The sequence below is a fragment of the Populus trichocarpa genome, chromosome 17 (assembly GCF_000002775.5).
Source record: "Populus trichocarpa isolate Nisqually-1 chromosome 17, P.trichocarpa_v4.1, whole genome shotgun sequence".
Classification (NCBI taxonomy): domain Eukaryota; kingdom Viridiplantae; phylum Streptophyta; class Magnoliopsida; order Malpighiales; family Salicaceae; genus Populus; species Populus trichocarpa.
The window spans coordinates 3,751,903-3,773,615 of record NC_037301.2 but is presented as its reverse complement, the minus strand read 5'-3'; the positions used below and the strand labels follow the sequence as shown (position 1 = coordinate 3,773,615).

At 34.2% G+C, this 21,713-nt stretch overlaps 1 protein-coding gene across 2 annotated transcripts in view; it reads left to right on the top strand.

The window, feature by feature from the left end:
* LOC7461269 (7-deoxyloganetin glucosyltransferase) overlaps nt 1-14,763 on the top strand; it is a 37,936-nt gene extending 23,173 nt beyond the window's left edge. Inside the window, exons 1-2 of one of the 2 annotated variants that reach the window (XM_002323938.4) lie at nt 12,812-13,401; nt 13,504-14,763. In XM_002323938.4, the coding sequence (XP_002323974.2) occupies nt 12,888-13,401; nt 13,504-14,438 (1,449 nt within the window). In that variant the 5' untranslated portion in view covers nt 12,812-12,887 and the 3' untranslated portion in view covers nt 14,439-14,763. Of the gene's footprint in view, nt 1-12,811; nt 13,402-13,503 lie in introns of those variants that run through there. The other variant, XM_002323941.4, reaches the window with a different exon arrangement.
* The last annotated feature ends 6,950 nt before the right edge of the window (nt 14,764-21,713 follow it).

Here is a 21,713-nt window from a genome sequence, read left to right as displayed (position 1 = left end):
AAGTCTGATCCTATTTGTTACTGCTAATTAATGAATAGCAACCTTCAAGTTTAAACCTAGCATTTCATCATAGGATGAAGCAAATATATCTTGGTACTTCATTATAAGTTCTATGTAACTCCTTTCCTCTTTAGGTGATAAGTTTGCATTTATGAAGGTTAGGCTAGGGTTTTTAATGGTGCTTAAGTTAACTTTTTTATGTCCATCAACCATAGATTTATTCTTATTCAAAAATAGGCAGAGCCTCCTCAATATCTTCTTCAATACGAAACTTATCATTATCATCCTCTTCAATAGTGATATGATTTGAAATGAGAGGCATCATTTCCTTCATTTTTCTCTTTTCTTTAAAGGGGTTTATGATCACTATCATGTGTTTCTTTATTCTTAATGTCATTTCAACACTTAGTACCCATTCACATTCTAACTTCATGAGTGAAGGTATTTTACTATGAAGATCCTTTGAGCCCTCAACCAAAATTGGTTGATGATTGTGTATATTCTTATTGTCTTTTGACTTCGATGGTCTAGGACTTCCAAGGATTTAAGTTTTTTTTAGTATCTTTCTGCTTTTTTTGTTCCTATCCTATCAAATATTTAAGCACGAGTCGTAGTAATGCAAAGATAATCCTAAACCAAGGATCTAAGATGTGTAAGCTGACTTTGTTATTTCTCCTTCAATTTTTCCACACTTATATATCATACTCTCTCATTCTTAATATTAAAATAAAATGGCATAGAAGATTCATATCGAAGACTAGCCCTTGAAGTTTTTCCAGAAGTTTTCTTCTCTTTCCAAGCTTTTTCAGTTTTTTTATAAACTTGTTTCCCATTTATTGGGGAGTCATTTGAGATTTGTAACCACTGACTCAGCTTGATGAACAAACCTTTTCAATATAGGTTTTTAGACTTTGGTCAATGCAAAATTTATAACTAGCATGGTTAAGTTTTTGAGCCCCTTGGCAATCTCATCTTCATCGTTAATGAAAGTTTCTTGTTAACACCAGGATATAGTGTAGTACTATGGCAGTATGTGATACCTTATTATCAATTGAGTGTTCTACTACCTTTCCCTTTCCTTTATTTTTTTATTGGACAAATCATTTCTTTATTTATAGATTGTTAGGCCTTTTTAAGCTTTTAGAGTTCACTTTTTCTTCTCCTTTTCATGACACCATTTTCATGTATCCACAGTCATCCAAGTAGCATGTTATAGGTAGTTTTAATCTCTACAACGTGGAAAAAAACGTTAGACTTTATATCTTCCATGTGTATCGCAAGTCTTATCTTTCTCATAGTGTTTTGCCTTCTTAATTAAAGCTTTAAATCATTAGAGGAATTGGAAAGAGTTCATACATAGAAATCTCAAGCTCTTTTAAGGTTTTTGTATAGGTAATGATGAGTTTCTAGCTACAGCAATGTTAAGTTCCATGTCATGTGCTCGAGTAGCCAATTATTCAAAATATTTAGGTTTAATGCCTTCTAGATGTAGCATAACCCCCAATGTATCCCTTGAATGCACATATCTAGAGTAGAAGTTTTGGTGAGTTAATCATTATAGTTGAGGTTAAGGTTTATCCACTGATAAATTAATTGATGACATGTTTCTTCTCTCATTGATATATATTAGAGAGTTTAATTATGTTGACCACATGATAAGTGTTGTTGAAATGATTAAGAAACTCACATTATAATTACTCCTAACTATTGATTGAGTTAGACTCCAAGTCAGTGTACTAGTTGAACGCATTGCCTTTTAAGAAATAGACAAATTATTTTACCATGAGATCAACATCAATTCTAACATTGTTGCAAGTCTCCATAAAGTGAGACACATGTTATCTTGGATTCCCTCTACCATTCCAACTGATCTTTTTGCACAACCTTGTTAGTCGAAGTTTAGCCACCCTCATTTATGCTCTAATGTTTGTTCATCAACTTTCTTATCTTGTGGTTTTTTTTCTTGAGTGAAGTCGAAAGCCCTTCAACAAGTTTTGTCAAGTTAGCCACTTGATACTCCAAAGATATAGTCCTGGTTATCATCACTAACGTGTGCCAAAACCTGAAGGTTCTTGATGAATGATGAAAAGAAGTCTTCACGAATGAATTTCTGAATTAATCACCTTGAGTGCCGAAGAAATTCACACCCCACATTTGATTTTTATGGTGGAGTTACTTGTATTTTTATCATTGAACAAGTGAATTCTCGTGCATCTTATGCATTCAACGCTGACATCATCTCAAGAATCAACTTAGTTTGCGCAATTTTATTGCTCTTAAAAACAACAATAGTGATCATGTTTTTCCTAGTTGCCGTTAAAAGGTTGTTGGAAATTCTTTCTTGAAGGGAATAGATAAGAGGTTGAGATACCCCCAATGGAGTTGCCAAAAATTTATAGATATAATTTAGAGTACCTAAAAATTAAGCAAGAACACTATTGTTACCCATTTTTGGATCCCCGTAAAAAAAAAAGAGAATACAAAAAAAAAATCAATTTAGAAGAAATCTAAAAAAAAAAAAGAGCACAAAACAATGTCGTTTTGAATGGCATTGTACTCTTTCTTCCCTTGGACACGCAGCAGGGGAAGAAGAGGTTTTGTTCCCCTGCGTTTTCCCGCTCCCCCTCTCTCCTGAAACCCAAAAAACCAACAAGACCCACACCCCACCTCGTGCCCTGCCATTGAGGCAGAAATGCAGAGAGGGCAAGCCCTACAGTGGCTCTTGGGCGGCTACCTAGTGGCTGTCAGCCACCCCCTACCCCTGTGTCATGACTGGACATGGGTAGTAGATCCCTCTCCCTCTTTTTCCCTATAAATACTAGTGGAGAGAAGGGGAAAGAGGGGGGAGGTTTTGAAAAAGAAGAAACAGGGGAGGAAAGAGACAAAAAAACAGAGAGGGGAGATTGTTTTGAAAAACAGAGATGAACAAGGAGAGAAAAAAGGGGAGATGAGCAAAGAGGGAAAGATTTGAGTTGATGAAATAATAAAGGAAAGAACAGAAAAGAAACTTAGGGAAGGAGAAGAGATAACAGAGAGAAAAAGAAAGTAGAAACATAAGGAAGATAGACGAACGAAGAGGAGCATGAAAGAAAGAGAAACATAACAAAAGCGAAAGAAGGAAAACAGGGGAGAAGAGAAGAACAATAACCTGTCTCTCTGGTCTCTCTCTTCATCATTGGAAATACCGTCTGCTGCCATAACACCGCCACCGAGAGCCACCAGCACCGTCAACGTTGTCAGCAGGTCAACCTTCCCTCTCCTCCTTCTTCTTTTGCTTTATTCCCTCGTCTCTACTATTCACGTTGCATGTGAACAGTGGAGAGCCATTGTTCATGGGTCGGACTAGGTCCGACCCAAATCAAAAAGACTGGGTTGTGTCCAGCCCATTTCAAAAAATTTCCAAAAATACTTTCGAAAAGTCTATGACTTTCCCGCATATTTTTCTATCAAATTTTTGCTTAATATTGGTTTGTATTTTTATACTGTAAATATACAAATTTGGTATTAAAAAAACAAAAAAGATGTCTTGTTTTCTTGCATACGGCCAAGTCTCTCAAAGATAAAAAGAAAAATCATATTGTATTTTCATACAACAAAGAAAATTGCAAAAAATATTTTAGCATGCATTTTGATTTTAATAATCGGTTTATTAAAACCATAAGAACTAGGCCAATATTTCAAAAATATCCAAAAAAATATTTTGTTTTCTTTTAGTACCTGGGATTAAAAATTTACAAGTAAAATGTATTCCCAATATTAAAAATGTATTTCTTTTGTTGACATAGAACGATTAGGTTTTTCCCCGATAAGATAAGGATCTCCTTATCGATTAGGACTTTTCTTAAACCTTAGATATACCAATAATTAGAAAACATGACAATGCCTTAGCATATATCAGACAATTAAACAATGCAGCTTACCTTAGGTATGGCATATTTGGGGTGTTAATACCTTCCCTTTACGCAATTAGTCCTCATACCCGATCTCTGAGATCAATTAAGGTTCCTAGTAACCAAAATACTAGGTGGTAACTTTCATTCCCGCTTTCTACGGATAAAAGACAAGGAATCATTGTCTCCCCTATTTTCCCGATTACCTTAAACCAATGAGAGTGGACGATCACTGCGACGCCGCACACGTGTGACAGAATGAAGACTCCACTAGGACCTTGTGGACTAAACTTTGTTTTTGTTTGATCATTGTATTTTATTTTTTGGTTTGCGTGTTTACTGTTAATATGCATTTCCTTTATTTTTTTTCTTATGCGCTTTAATTTTTGTACATATTTGTTCATGCATTGTATAGAATTGCCTCAAGCATCACATGTCTTAAATTTTTCAAGCACACACAAACTTCGAAGTTAGGTAGGGGATTAGTGATCTGCCCTATGATTATTGATCAGGGTTCAGATACATGAAACACCCAACTCATATTTCAGCGCCTGCTTGGTAATGGTGGGCATACATGCTTTAACCATTCCTTGCAACGCCTCTACACTATCTACACAAAGATTGTCACTGGGCAGATATGAGACCTTTTTTAGACTAGATAGTTAACCTACCCTTTGTCTCATATAATGAATAGAACATGCCCTTAGGTTGTATGTGTTACCTTGGTTTTGCATCAAAGTAAGCCTTTCTTCAAGTATCTTGAACTCAAAACTTGTGGTTGACACAATAGTCGCTACTCGGGAAATTTCCACTGTAAAGTATTGAACAGGAATCAAAATTCTTGTCTCATCATACAAGAGTTACGATCATGTGTCAACCCTTGAAGGGCGAGCTCATCATATAAAACATACTCATATGTTTAAACATGCATGTTCACAGTTTGAAATAAAGGCCCCACAATCTTGTTTTCCTCTTTGGAGTCAAGAGCTGTTGACATTTGACAGAGTCAAGAAGGATTCGCTCAAGCCTCTAATCCAGAAATATAGCTTGTGGTAATAGGATTTTCTGTTTTACCAGAGCCTCAGCTGGTGACATATATCGAGATGCCATCTATGAAGTTCTGACATGCTCACCAATGGAGATTGTGGGGATATGTAGGCTTCTTTCTAAGGAGTACAACAACTTAACCTATGAGTCTCTTTTCACAAAGCTGCACAGCCAAAGAACTAACTTTGTCTCTAGTTTCCTTATCCAAAGCATGATCAGGCACGAATATCATGCAAGAGGCATTCAATAAACATAGGGGTTTTAACAAGGAAAGAACCCCACGCAAATCCTTGGCCTTTTGCAATGTTGATGTTATGCTGATAGGCAAATATTTTCCTAACGTGACATTCTTCAACTTTAAGAACGAAGACATTGACATGCTACGATTAAGGAAAGGTTTGCTCCATGGGTGCTTTCCCATTCTAGCTCACCCTCGCTGCTAAGGAAAAAGCACAGTTAGTTCATTGCCCCAAGACATTATTCTCTAAACAGAATAATCAAGATAAGATGTGAAGAATTGCAAGAAATTTAAGGATTAAGTCCAAAAGTTGGTGAGCAAGAGGCGGGTAGATTTTGTGAAGGATGATATCAACGATCATATTGTCAATATGCCATCACCAATAAGGGATAACAAGACATGGATGATTGGTGAAGAAGTTGATTATAAATGTTGTTTTGTCAATTTTGTTGTTCACCTTTTTTGTATTGGGATCACATCTCATCATTTAATGAAATATGTCTTTTCTTTGTCTTTTTGTTGTTTTGGGAATAATAAGATGTTTAGCATTATATTTTGATAATACTTTTGATCAAACTCCAACTTGCGATTAAAGCTAATCAATCCTGAATGATTAAAAGTGTTTTGATTCCAGAAATGACTTGATGTTCATTAAAATGGCAAGAGGTGACCAAACAAATTATGAGCTCACACACAAAATTGAACTACACTCTATATAGCTAAGTTTTAGCAATATGCATAATGACACATAGTGGATTCAGTAGTTATTAAATCATGACTCTTACAAGTCCAATCATTACACTAGATGAGGTAAAAATTTATCGGTTCTAATTGACTTTGCTTGAAATGAGAAAAGGTCATCTTTGTTATCTTTTCACAATTCTTGAAATATTTATCCCTTGCAATCCCATTTTAAGCCTGATAGAATTTTTCTTTAAAAAATGAAACTCAGACATGGATCACACCCTTACACTGGTGGCAAACGAGAGATATTTTGAAGAACTGATAGAATCAATAGAAAATGGAAGGCTAAGAACAAAAGTCCAACATTTTAGAAAGGGCTAAAAGAAAAGGAGATATAGACTGGGGAGATGAGAAAATACTGATGTTGGTCTTTCATTATCATCCAAACAAAGCAGTGAAGATGGGTGCTGAAATTAATCATGTCACAGTTAATAGACACAACAAACACCGAAAGTCAAACACCAGAAAAAAATACTAAGCTACAAACATGACTTTCGATATCCATGATAAAGCCTTTGATGTCATCAAGTGATCGAGATTGGTTATTCATTAAAGAAAAGTTGGATTGTGACTCATGTTAAGAACATTTTATTTTTATCTTTAACATGGTTGTATGTCATTTCCTTTATAAAGACGACAAGAGAAAGAGAGTTGATGGATAGTTGATCGAGATTGGTTATTCATTAAAGAAAAGTTGGATTGTGACTCATGTTAAGAAAATTTCCTTTTTTTCATAGCCATAAACCATAGCCTGTATTACATGTTTCTAAAAGCCCTTTTTAGATACCGTTTGTTTACGCGTTAAAAGTTGCGTTTAAAGTAAAACGCAGGAGCTAAGTGTTTGGTAAAGGAAAAATCACTGATTACTGTTCATGGGCCCCATCAATTTTTGTGTTTGAAACGTGGGATTAAAAGAAGCAGCTGAAGGCTGCTTTCTTGCACTATTCATGTAATTGCACTGTTCAATGAACAATGCAATTAACATGAACAGTGTGCATTAGTACACTGTTCACATGCACTGCGGTTTTTTTTTTGTAAGTTTTTTAATATTTTTTTAAAATTAGTTTAGAGTGAATTTTATACCTGATAATATTTTATCTAATTTTATTATACGCTAAAAAAATTATGGAAACTGTAGTTCTTGTCGGATGTATTTAGTACGTAATGGAATTGTAGATGGTTTTATGGAATAATAAAAAATATTTTATATTAAATATGATTTATTTCATGATGTAATAGCAATATTTAAATTCACAATATTTAAATTAAAAATCATCAATATTAATATATATTTTTTAAAATTATTTTATAACCTCAATTTCAAAAGCATTCTTAACCAAACACATTAAACTACTTTTTGTTCAAACTCAATTTCAACCACAGTTTAACTAAACAACTATTTTTTCAAACCAACCTCAATTAAAAGTACTTTTTATAAAACAACTTTTTTCAAACCACAACCACAACAGCTACCGCAATACCAAACACACTCTTAATCAAATAAGCAATTTAAACTGATAAATGACGCTCTCAAAACTTTAAAAGCTTTTCCATAAGGGTCGTGGCTTCATGGATTAAGCTACTTGTTATTATGCATGCTGATAAAATAAGTGTTAAAAAGAAAAGAAACAACCTTATTGATAAAGCTTAAGTTTTTACTTGAGCATCTTGTTTTTGAAATTCACAAAAAGGTCACCCCATCACAGATCATCAAAAGATATGCCCAAAATCAAAGTTTGAAATGGATAAAAAGAACAATGGAAAAAGCCATTTTAATCTTACAATGGGTCAATTTCTGTTTTCAAAATACAAGACAATCAAATGACTGCATATTTTTAATGACGTGTGTTGGGTCTTTAACTAAAAAGCTTGATTTTCAAAAGATCTTTTTCAAAATTGTCATCTCTCTTATTTCATTTCAACAATTAGACTTGAATAGACATGATCTTTGAAATATGAGATTTAATTCTAGAAGAAGAAATATTGTCAAACAAGAAGAAAATTGACCGAGTTTGCAAATTCCTAGACATAAATAACATTAATACTTCTCGACACTCCTTGAAAATTGGACCGTGAAAAAGGGAAACGAATAGTATTCAGATGAGGGATCTTTATTATTGGTTCTGGTTAAAGGGGATCGCCAGAAGGGATCTCATGTTAACCACCACACATGGATTTTAGCTTTGGTTGAAGGGAGTCGCCAGATGGGATTTTAGGTTGACCAAGCTACACACCGACTTTGGTTCTAGTTAAAGGAGATCGTCAGATGGGATCTTAGGTTAACCCAACCAACACACATATTTTAGCTTTGATTAAAGGGACTAGCCAAATGGAATTTCAGGTTAACCAAGTTAATTACACACCAACTTTAGTTCTGGTTAAAGGACATCGCCAGAAAGAGGATCTTCTTCTTTTTCCCTATAAATACCATGACTGGACAGGGGTAGTAGACCTCTCTCCCTCCTTTTCCCTATAAATGCCAGTAGAGAGAAGGGAAAAGAGGGGTGAGGTTTTGAAAAAAAAGTAACAGGGGAGAAAATTTTGAGGAGATTATAGGGGAGGAAAGAGACGAAAAAACAGAGAAGGGAGATTGTTTTGAAAAACAGAAACAAACAAGGAAAGAAAACAGGGGAGATGAACAGAGAGGGGAAGATTTGAGTTGACGAAAGAATAAAGGAAAGAACAGAAAAGAAAGAGAGGGAAAGAGAAGAGATAATAGAGAGGGAAAGAAAGTAGAAACAGAAGGAAGACAAACGAACAGAGAGGAACAAGAAAGAAAGAAAAACACAACAGAAGAGAAAGAAGGAAAACAGGGGAGAAGAGAATAACAGTAACCTCTCTCTCTGGTCTCTCTCTCTATCGTTGGAAACACCATCTGCCGCCACAACACTGCCGCCGAGAGCCACCAGCACCGTCAACACCGTCAGTAGGTCAACCTCCCCTCTCCTACTTCTTCTTTAGCTTCATTCCCTCGTCTTCATTGTTCTGCAAAATGACTATTCACATTGCATATGAATAATGGAGAGCCACTGTTCATAGGCCAGACTAGGTCTAACCCAAATCAAAAAAACTGGGCTTGGCCGACTCAGTTTAAAAACAATTTCCAAAAAAATTCCAAAAATCCTTTCAAAAAGTCTATGACTTTCCCGCGTATTTTTTTATCAAATTTTAGCTTAATATTGGTTTGTATATCTATACTGTAAAGATACAAATCTGGTATTAAAATACCTGATTTTCTCTTAAAAGTTCCAAAAAACAAATTACACAGAAAAAAAACAAAAAAAAATGTCTTGTTTTCTTGCATACGGCAAAGTCTCTCAAAGAAAAAAAAATCATTTTGTATTTTCATACAACAAAGAAAATTGCAAAAAATGTTTTAGCATGTATTTTGGCTTTAATAACCGGTTTATTAAAGCTATGAGAACTAGGCCAATATTTTAAAAATATCAAAAAAATATTTTGTTTTCTTTTATTATATGGGACTATAAATTTACATGTAAAATGTATTCCCAATATTAAAAAGGTATTTCTTTTGTTGATATAGAATGGTTAGGTTTTTTCCCGATAAGATAAGGATCTCTTTATCGAGAAGGACTTTTCTTAAACTCTAGATGGACCAATAATTAGAAAATACGACAATAACTTTGCATATATCAGACAATTAAATAATGCAGCTTATCTTAGGTATGGCGTATTTGGGGTGCTAATACCTTCCATTTACGCAACCAGTCTCCGTACCCGATCTCTGAGACTAGTTAGAGTTTCTAGTGACTAAATTACTAGGTGGCGACTCTCATTCCCGCTTTCCACGGATAAAAGACAAGGAATCCTTATCTCCCCTATTTTCCTGATTACCTCAAACCAATGAGAGTGGATGTTTGTTGCGACGCCTCACACGTGCGACAAACACATGTATAAATATTTCATTTTATTAAAACATATGACTACGTACAATCTCTATTTAATATAGCAATCCTCTAATTCTTCTCTTGAACTTAATATATGGTGACTTAATTTATTTGTGAAATCAAGCCAAGATTTGTGCTTTGCAATAACATGAATTTAGATATAAATTGCTAAGCGAGATTTGATGCTCTTAAGAGTACCTTTGATTTATCTTCAAAGTGTTTAAGCTTGATCCAACAAAGTTTTATTCTTTGTAGACTTCAAGCGTAGATGAAGGATGCTTGAGAGCTTTTGAGAGAATGTTTTTACTTGAAGAACTTGTATCTCCAATAATCATTTTCTTTTGTCTAGTGTGAGGCCCTCGATACCCCGGTCATTTGTCAATGTTGTATGATATTGTTTTATTTATCAATTTTTATTTATGAAATCTTATATTTATGAAGAAAAAAACATCTTAAATATCTCATATCATATATCAACCTTTGATTAGCCAAAACACATATAAAGACTAATTTATTTTATTTTTTATGTTAAAAAAGTAAAATAAAAAATGAAACATGGCAAATTTTGATTGGTTGCAATTTCTTTTTCTTCTACGAGCTTCTTTCTTTATTAGCAAGTGGGGTTCAAGATTGATGGTGATCCACATGATACATTGAGTTTCGCAAATAATATGGTTCGCTGTGAAACTGATCAAGACTACGAGAATATCAGCATTGGAAGTTTGCGTAGCAGTGATGGGTGCTAATTGGTTTTGATTCCGTAAATTTCCTTTATGATTTTTGGATATTGATGGTATTGTCTCTTTACCTCGCCCAAGGGAAATATATATATATATATATATATATTTGGTGCTATATTTTTGTTAAACTATTATGTCTACCATGCAATCCATGTCTGGGACCGTAACACTATTATTTTATTGCGGATTCTTTTGAAATTACAGAGGTCATGAACGGCTAGTGTTACAGAATAAATAAATCATATCTTAAAATATTATCTAACAATTTAAATTATTTTGTTCAACTAGCTTTTTAATATTATATCAGAGCTATTATGAGTATAAATTCAAATCTTATAATTCATATTTATTTGATAAAAATTAAATATAAAATAAAATAAACCTATATAAATTTCTAAGTTTATAAAATTTTTACTTTAAAATATATTAAAAAAATAATACAAATTATTTCTTAAAATTTTATCAAAATATTTAAAATTTTAGCAGCAGATGCTAATAGTAGCTAGCGACAATTCCAGCGATAATAAACACTCATGTTAGTGAATAGAGACGATAACAGGTTTTACCCAAATTATGAGGTGAGCTTACTTTGTCGTTTAGTAACTCGTGAGTAGCTGAAGGGGCACACAGCAACCCAAAAGATATTATCACCGTCTTACTGTCTTGTCTACGTGGGTGATTTTTTTTTATTCAGTTTAATTTTTAATTATAAAAATAATTAAATTAAAAATAAAATTTATAAAAAAACTGAAACCAAACCTGATTCCAACCGATCAATTTTGGTTCGGCTTGGTTTTCTATATCAAAAACAAAAAAAAAAACTTATATTGTTTTTTAACATCCAAAAACCACAAAATCAAATACATTTTCATCATCAGCAGCCCCACGATAGTGTTGAATTCATACCGGACTTTTCTCAAGCAAATAACCTCTTACAAAACCACAAAAACACATCACACTCTATTATAATAATTAACAAACCTAAAAACCTACATCACTGAAAACATACTCTCAAATACAAACCATCACCACCACAATAAATATTGTCTAGTATCCATTGCCACTTTCTTTACTCTTTTTTTTTTATATAAAAAAAAAAACTCAATAACTGCTAATAACCCAAACTATACAATTAAGCCCAACTCCCACTCTTACTACCTCCACTATCACCTGCAAATTGAAGAAATCTTAGTGCTGTTAAGATTTAGAAGTGTTGTTGGGATGATATATCTGGAGATGATTGAAGAATGAAGATTAGAAGGTTAGGTGTGGCGTGGATTGGGGTGAAGAATGAAGATTAGAAGGTTAGGTGTGGCGTGGATTGGGGTGGTTGAACTTTGAAGAACAAAGAATTAATTGTGCTGTGAAGAATTAATTGTGAGACGTGAGTGGACTTGTGAGAGCTGGGGTTGGGTTAGTTGAAGAATGAGTAATTAATTGGGTGTAGAGTCTGTAGAATTTTGAGTGTTGTGGGAGGCTGTGCCGCTGTGAGGATGGAAATGTGGTGTGGCCCGTGCAGGTTGTGTTGCGTTTCTGTTACTGTGAGGAGTGAGAAGTATTTATAGATTTGTTTTTAATTTAAATTGATTCAGTTTAGTTTGGGTTTCTCGACTTAAACATTATAAAATCAAAATTAAATTGAAAATTTTTTTAAATATTCTAATCGATTTAATCAGTTTTTTTTATAATTCGGTTTTTTCAGCTAATTTTTTTTCAATTTTATCGGTTAAATCAGTTTTTCATTTTTTTTCCTTACCCCTACTTGTCTTATGTTTGAAAATATAATTAAATATTAAATATTTATTTCAATTTAAAATTTTAAATTATTAAATAAAAATTTTAAAATATAATTTATATTATTTTTTAACATAACTGAAAATCTTTTAAATTTAAAATATGTACATATTTACGTTGCCTATAATATAATTTATATTATTTTTATGAAACTACAATGAATGAATTATAATTTACTCTCATTCCTGGCTACCACGATCAATCACAAACCCTGACCACCATTATTCTCTCTTCCATCGAAGGTCAGCATAATACCTTGATTGAATAAACTTATATACTAAATAATTCACTGCCACATAATTGCAAACTAATTAATCATTTTTATAATCGTTTTTATATTTGATCAAAAAAAAATTAATCATTTTTATAACTAAAGTGTATTGAATATAAAAAAAATAAAAACTCATGCGCTTGATTTTGGACCCTATAAGAAGTAATCACAATTCCTTATATAACTGGTGACCAATAAATTCAGTCTTCTAACTCATAGAAGGTGTGAAATACAAAAACTCAGAGAGTGAGAAACATGGGATCTCTTCCAAAGAGCACCAAGGCTCATGCTGTGTGCGTCCCATATCCAGCTCAAGGTCACATAACTCCTATGCTCAAAGTAGCAAAACTACTCCATCACAAAGGCTTTCACATCACCTTTGTCAACTCTGAATACAATCACAGACGTTTGCTCAAGTCCAGAGGCCGTAACTCCCTTGATGTCTTGCCTGATTTCCAGTTTGAAACCATTCCAGATGGTCTAGGCGATCAGATCGATGCTGATGTTACCCAAGACACTTCATTTCTCTGTGACTCTATCTCAAAGGCTTGCTTAGTCCCATTTCGCAACCTTCTTGCCAAACTCAATTCATCAAATGTTGTCCCGCCTGTAACTTGCATAGTAGCAGATAGTGGCATGTCCTTCGCTCTCGATGTTAAGGAGGAACTTCAAATCCCTGTCGTCACTTTCTGGACTTCAAGTGCATGTGGCACATTGGCCTATGCACATTACAAACATCTTGTTGAAAGAGGTTACACACCACTCAAAGGTACGTACTTGATAAATTTATTACTAATTTTATACTATCATGAATCTTTTCGAAGTAAATTGTTCATGTAACGTGTTTTTATCTTTGATATCAATGATGCAGAAGAAAGCGATTTGACAAATGGATATTTGGAGACAAAAATAGACTGGATTCCTGGAATGAAAGATATTCGTCTGAAGGACCTTCCGACCTTCATTCGCACAACAGATCGAAACGACGTTATCCTAAACTATGTGATAAGAATAATTGATAGAGCTTCAAAAGCTTCAGCTGCTCTTGTGAATACTTTTGATGACTTAGATCATGATGTTCTGGTTGCTCTCTCATCTATGTTTCCTCCGATTTATTCTGTTGGTCCTCTTAATTTGCTTCTTGATCATACACAGAAAGATTATCTAGCATCAATTGGATCCAATCTGTGGAAAGAAGAGACTGAATGCCTGCAATGGCTCGACTCCAAGGATCCCAATTCTGTTGTCTACGTGAATTTTGGAAGCATCACTGTCATGAATCCACAGCAACTAGTGGAGTTTTCTTGGGGACTAGCTAACAGCAAGAAGAATTTTTTATGGATAATCAGGCCTGATCTTGTCAGGGGCGAATCAGCGGTTTTGCCTCCAGAGTTTCTTGAAGAGACTAGAGAGAGAGGCCTGATGGCGAGCTGGTGTGCGCAGGAAAAAGTCCTGAAGCATTCATCGATAGGAGGGTTTTTAAGTCACATGGGGTGGAATTCCACCATTGAAAGCTTGTCCAACGGCGTGGCAATGCTATGCTGGCCTTTTTTCTCCGAACAACAAACTAACTGTAAGTTTGCTTGCGTTGATTGGGGTGTTGGCATGGAAATTGAAAGTGATGCAAATAGAGATGATGTAGAGAAGCTTGTGATAGAGTTAATTGATGGGGAGAAAGGTAAGGAAATGAAAAGGAAGGCAATGGAATGGAAGTCAAAGGCTGAAGCGACAACTGGTATTAATGGTTCATCATCCATGAATTTTGACAAACTTGTCAACGACGTGCTCCGCTTCCAAAAACCTTGAATTAGCTTCTTTGATGAAATTGTTGTTACATCTGGTTGTCTACCTTTAGCTATTTTATTGATCATCATTCTGTTACATAATCCACTTTTCCATTCAGCCAATTGAATAGTTTGCTAATCTCCACGACAAGGAGCCATTAACGCGCATGCCCATGGACATGCCCGTTGTATTAAAAGCCCATTGTATTATTGAATCAAAAGGACAATGACATACGGGTCCTCCATCAGACATGGACATGCCTGACTTTGTCATATGAACCAATTATAATAAAAGGATGTGAGAGCATTTAATGCTAATTACTAACCCTATAAAAGTTGGGTGCAAATATTGTTGGTCGGACCCATTTGTTTTTGCATTTTAAAAACGCTATTGAAAAAAATTAAAATTTTTTATTTTTTTCTTTGTTTCAAATTAATATTTTTTGGTGTTTTCTAATCATTTTGATGCGCTAATATTAAAAATAATTTTAAAAAATAAAAAAATATATTATTTTGATGTTTTTCCAAGTAAAAAGCACTTTAAAAATAACCGCAACCACACTTCCAATTCTAGAGTTTCTGTTTGAGTTTGTTCTCCCAGGGTGCATTTCATTGTTAGACTTTGTGAAGAGCCAAACCCTAAAGAATTCTTTAATGAGGTTGTAAGAATAATAACATTTTAAAGATTGTGTTTACAAGAAATGTTACCAAGAAGATAATAAAAGAATGCTAAAAAATATGAAGTTAAAACCTACCTTATCTCGTGATTTATAAATATTTAAAAAACATAGTTATTGAACCTGACTTTAAAGTTAACATGGTTAAGAGATTGGGTTCTGGTTTTCATGAGTCAATCCAGGTCAACCGTACTCTAAAGCAATAATGAAAGGGTTCAGGTTAGGTTAAAGATAAGAAATAAAAGAGGGAGGCAATAATGAAGGGACCCAATCTGGCAAGGCGTGGGAGGGATGAATCTGACGTTGTTGGTTGTTTTGTGCAGAGAGAAAGGGCTTTTAATCTCATCAGTGCCAACCAAACATGTCTACAGAGCAAGCTAGACTCTCGCGCTCCACTCTCCACGTCAAGTCAAGAATAATACCCAACAACATTCTGCCACGTTCAAACATCTGATTGACACATCACACCCCATCCGATCACCCACCATTGCAATTCTGAGCCAATCTGAGCGGTCAATCACACTCCTTTCTCAATTCATTAAGTGGGTCTGACCTGACCGTTTCTTTCCCCCATGTCAACTTACGATTCAATCACCAATAAATCCAAGCCACGTGTATATGCAGTTATTTCTAACCTTCCGATCATACATGCTGGCATCACAGCCCAAACTGCCGTCCTGCATGATAAACAACCACACTGAAATAAATCAACACACAGATCATCACCACACTGTCATACAACATTGCTCATCACCATCTCCTCACAAAGTTTATCTACCTCTCTGGCTTCATCACAAGCAACCAAGATGTCCCTTGTTGGATATGTAGTTGGCCTGTTGGAAGCCTAGAAGCACAGTCCTTGCTCCTTTGTCGCCCCATGCTCTAAAGCTTAAAAACATCATACAAACCCTCTCTCTTTTACATCTTTTCTCTGCAAATTCCTATGGTTTCTACATGCTTGAAAACATTAGCTAGAGAGTGAGAGATGTTAAAGACTTGATGATGGTAATAAAGCCTGTGGTACTGGTACTGGTACTGCTACCTGTTGCCTCTCTCTCTCCTGAAACTGTGAGTTTGGTCTATTTAACCTTCAATTTCCTTCAAGTTACAGAAATCAACGTTAGGGCTAGAAAATGATATAAGAACGTCAGTCCCTTCAAGTTCCCTTCAAGATCTCCAAACTCAGATCCACTTGCAATCATCTCAAGCGGATCCAACTTCAAAACACCGGGTCTTGTCTGGGTCACGGATCGACCCGCTAGGTCAATCAGGTTTTGCCGAGTTGTTGTCCCAGCTGATTTTTTATTAAACCCGAACTGGTCTAACTACCGAATTCCAAATCAATCTGTCGAGCCGGTCCTGATTTAATAACTATATTAAAAAATCATGAAACACTCCATCTTGCATATAAATAAAGGTAAACTGAGGAAAATACCTTAATACTTGGTTTGAAATCACAATCATTTAAGATATTGACACACGGGTCCTCCATCAGACATGGACATGCCTAACTTTGTCACATGAACCAATTATAATAAGAGGCATTTAATGCTAAATACTAACAGTACAAAAGTTGGGTGTAAATATTGCTGGTAGGATTTTATTTTTTTTTTGTGTTTTAAAAATATTTAAATTTTTTATTTTTTTAAATTAACATTATTTTAGTGTTTTTTAATTTTATTTTTTTTTATAGACACTCCAGTACAGTTGGACCATTTATTTGAAATTATGAAGGTCAAGGGTGGTTAGTACTAGTAGCGACAAAACGTGGATTGAATAATTATTTTCCATGTTAGAATAATAAACAATCAAAAGACAATTTTCTGCGTGTAAGAAGATTCTGAATATTAATGTAAGAAAATATCAATGGAAGTCTGGAAAGCCATCAAGAGAGCTGCTGCCTCTAGACTTGAGTAAGCGTCTGTGGTTATACTCTGTATTAACAAAGGTTATGTGAAAACCTTTGAAGTGGAGTAGTTTTGCTAGTTTTAGCATTGGGTTTATGTGACCCTGGGCTGGAAAAGGGATACACACGGCATGGGGTTTATTTGCCAATTCTATGGACACCATCTCTCCGATCACACACAAGAAGATTGGATGTTGAGGAAGGAGAGAAAGACGTGCCCCTTCTTATAGATAAAAAAAAAAGGTGAGTGCCCTCTTTTCTGGGAATATTATTAGTTTTTTTTTTATTATTATTATCCTCTAGCCATGCATCTATATTTTATTATTATTATTATTATTATTATCCTCTCCCAACATGTCGCTCCACAATAAGTTATCCACCTAGATAGCGATACATATTCTTTAATTTAAATTTTAATCTTCTCTCACAATTGAGAAGTCAAGGTCTAAATTTTCGTATTTCAAAAACTCAAATTTCATTTTTTAAAATCTAAAGAGCACCTCAAGAAGTCCTAGAATCCTATATAAAGAAATTTCCAAAACTAATCCATACTTTAATTAGTTTAAAAATCATAAATCAAATCGAGTCAAAATATTTTTTTAACATAGACATAATTGTCTCCATTGAACTCCCCTTAATTAACCTATTAAAATCAAACTCAACCTTTTTATAGATAAAAAAAAAAAAAAGAAGGGTGTGTGTCGCCTTTTCTAGGAATATTATTACACTTGAAAAAAAGACCACGCAAGTAATAAAAGCCTATGTAAAGAAATTTCCAAAACTAAAACAAGCTTTAATTAGTTTAAAAATTGTAAATCAAACCAAGTCAAAATAAAATTTACATGTCTCAACTTTTTTTTTTTTTGACATGCTTGGAAGGCATAACTTCCTCCATTGAACTCCCCCTAATGAACCTATTGAAATCAAACTCAATCTTTTCTATGGATAGAATGTGGCTAGCGAACACTTTCTCTCTCCTTTCTCAATCATACTAGACTCAAGGTGTTTGGGTTTGGCAACTCATGTCAGACTCAAACAAACAACAAACAAAGAGAGGATAATTATGCACTTTAATTGTCAGGAGAATAAAAAAAGAAAGAAAAACACAAACAATTGATCACCAACAACAATCTAACCATGATATGTCTACATATGTTACACCATGTGGAAAAAGACATAGTTGTGCATCTAGTTAGAAGGCGGATGGCTAGATTTGGCCACCAAGAAGTGTTTCACGCACCTCTTTAATAGCGTGGGCGCCGCCCATTCGCTAGGGTGTATGGAACACGCGCCAGCAGCTTTTCAATTAAAAAATAAAAAATACAATGTGAAAATACTAAAACGCTCGATAGTCCTTTTAATTACACAACATACCCATGTAATTTCACTGTCGCAATCCACAGTAATTTGTGTCTAGAGCTACAGTGAAATTCTCATGCCATTTAGCTTTCTTTATAATAAGTGTCTTGTTATACCAAGAGATATACTTCTCTTTATAAGTACTTATCTCAACTTTACACATTTTATGATAACTTTTCCTTTCTTTTTTATTTATTTACAGTGATATTGTGTGTGTGTGTGTGTGTGTGTGTTAACGATGCTATTCTTGGGTATACAAAGTTTAAGGCTAAAGTCAAGGTTGAAATTTGTTCTTATAATATCTCTTAGTGTTCCTTGGAATCACTTTGATTTTTTCCTACAATATCTCTAAATGATTTTCAATTTACAACTCAAATCAACACTCCCCTCAAGTGGAAGCATCTAAATCTCCAATGCACAACTTGTGTAGTGAGTTGTAGAAATCGTTGCTTGATATGGCTTTTATAAAAATATCCATCAGTTTGTCTTTGGACTTCATGAATGGAAACCGAATGATTTTAGCTTGGATATTTTTTTTTTAATCAAGTGTATGTCAATCTCCACGTGCTTAGTGTGATCATACTAGCTAGGATTATGAGCAATAGCAATGGTTGTCATGTTATCATAAAACAGGTTCATCTTAGAGGTGGGTGCAAAGCCAATTTATGTTAGAAGTCTTCTTAGTCATAGAAGTTCACAAAGTCCTTTAGCCATTCCTCGAAACTCTACTTCAGCACTTGATAGTGCTACCATCTTTTTTTTCTTTTTACTTTTTCGAGTAACAAAATCCCCCCCAACAAACATGAAGTAGCTTAAGGTGGATCTTCTATCTATGATATTATTTGCCCAATCTACATCTGTATAACCATTAACTCTAAGATTATTATAATTTGCAAACATAAGTCCTTTTTCCAAGGAGGATTATAAGTATCGAAAAATCTAAACCACTGCCTTTATGTGGTTCTTACTAGGTTGGTGCATAAATTCACTTACTACACTCACTACATAAGCAATATCAATGCAAGAATGTGAAAGGTAAATAAGTTTCCCAACTAACATCTAGTATCTTCTTTTATTTGTTGGTATTTGGCTTGGATACTCCCCAAGCTTGTGATTTTGAATGATTAGAGTGTTTATTGGCTTGTAATCTAGCATTCCCACATCACATAGTAAGTCTAATATATATATATATTCGTATTGAGATTGAAATATATCTTGATTTTTCATCTCAAATTCGGTTGCTAATTGTTTATAGATTTTAGCAATCTCCCTTGTATCATCCATTATAATGATCATGTCATCACATATACAATAAAGTTGTAACTTTTCCCTTTCCATGCTTAAACAATAATGCATGATTTGAATTACTTTGGCAAAGCCATGTTTTTTTATTGTTTGACTTAATCGCCTAAACCATGTTCGAGGTGATTATTTCAGACCATATAGGGCATGTGGCAACTTGCACAGAACTTTTATTTTTAAAGATGTTGTATAGCATGAAGGAGTGTCTATGCAGACTTCCTTTTCATGGTCATTTTGGAGAAAAGTGTTCCTTACATCTAATTGATGTAATGGTTAATCAAGGTTAGTTGCAAGAGATAGTAGAACCCTAACTATATTTAATTTAGCCACCGGTGAAAATTTTTCTTGGTAATCTACACTATAGGTCTGGGTGTATCTTTTTGCAACTAGCCTCGCCTTGTATTGTTCTATAGATCCATATGCCTTATATTTAACTGAGAAGATCTATATTCACCCAATTGTCTTCTTTCTTTGGGGTAGTGGACCAAAGTCCATGTTTTTTTTTAAGTAATGCCTCCATTTTTCTTTTATTGCTTTCATCCATTTAGGGTCCATTAATGCTTCCTAAACTCTTGTATGAATATGACATGTAAAGAGCTCATGTGAAAAATTCTTGAGAGGCTAAAGTAATTTTTTGGTGGAAACATAGTTGGCAATTGGGTATCTCGACTTATTTTTCTTTAATTTCTAGGGAATATTTGTTTGGTGTCTTGCCCTAGTTATGCTTGAAAGGTAAGTTATACCTAGCAGAAGTATTCATAGTATTGATAATTGAAGGTAAGCCAATATTACTTACGCCAAAAATATTCTCATAAGATGGTATGCATGTACTAAGAGACAGGGGGTTTTGACTTTTCTCCTGGTGGTGTAAGTTCAATTTCTATAGGTTCTTCCTTTAATGGCTCCTTTCCTGATGGTGGGTGAATTTGATTTTCATACCATTCAAAAGTTAGCCACTTAAACTCTTCATTTGGTGTCTCCTGCTATAGAGAAAAGTAGATATCAAGAGATGGTAGAAATGGGCAAACTTTAGAAAAGTGACATGCATAATTAGATTTGTATGATGAAAGGTAGTATCATAGTAACGATAGCCTTTTTTTATGCATAACATAGCCCAATAAAAGGCACCAAAGAGCACAAGGATCAATTTGATATGTTGGTTCTTGGGAAGGTGTACATACGCCACACATCCAAATATACAAGGTGTGAGCATGGGAGTAGTAAGTAAAGAAATCAAGGTTGATAGGGATTATGATGGAGTTTGAAAATTTAAAACTTTGGATGGAAGATGGTTGATCATATGAACAATAGTGGTAATCACACCGGGCCAATGTCTTGTGAGAACATGTGCACCAAGAAAAAGAGCTCAGGTAGTATCAAAAATATATCAATTTTTCCTTTCAGCTACCTCATTTTATTATGGTGTCTATAGTCATGAAGTCTCATGGATAAGGTTGTGGAGTTGAAAGTAAAACTAAAAGTGGTGAGTTATATATTCTTAACTATTATTAGAATAAAGAATTTGGATCCAAGCAGAAAACTGAGTCTGAATCATAGCATGAAATGATTGAAAAAACTTAAATACTTCATCCTTAAGTTTCAGCAAATATAACCAGGTCATATATGCGCAATCATCGATGAATGTCATCAACCAACGTACACTAAAGGTAATAGAAATAGAAGATGGTCCTCATACATTAAAATGAATTAAAGTAAAACGAGTATCATTTTTATTCATACTTAATGGATAACTATCCTTATAACTTATGGCTAAAATACAGGTATCACGATGTCACTTAGAAGCCTCCATATTTGAAAATAAATCAAGAAACAAATGCCTTAGATACTCGAATGATAGATGTCCCAAACAATGATGTCACAACCAAATCTATCATGCCTAATTATCTTCTTAGTGAGAATATTCTTTATATGACAAAAATCAGCAAATATGAATACCACACAATTGAGGTCCGGAGTAATTTGGCTCATAGATAGTAACTAATTGTGACTTAATGAAGGAACAAGTATTGGATAATTAAAGAGAGGGTGATAG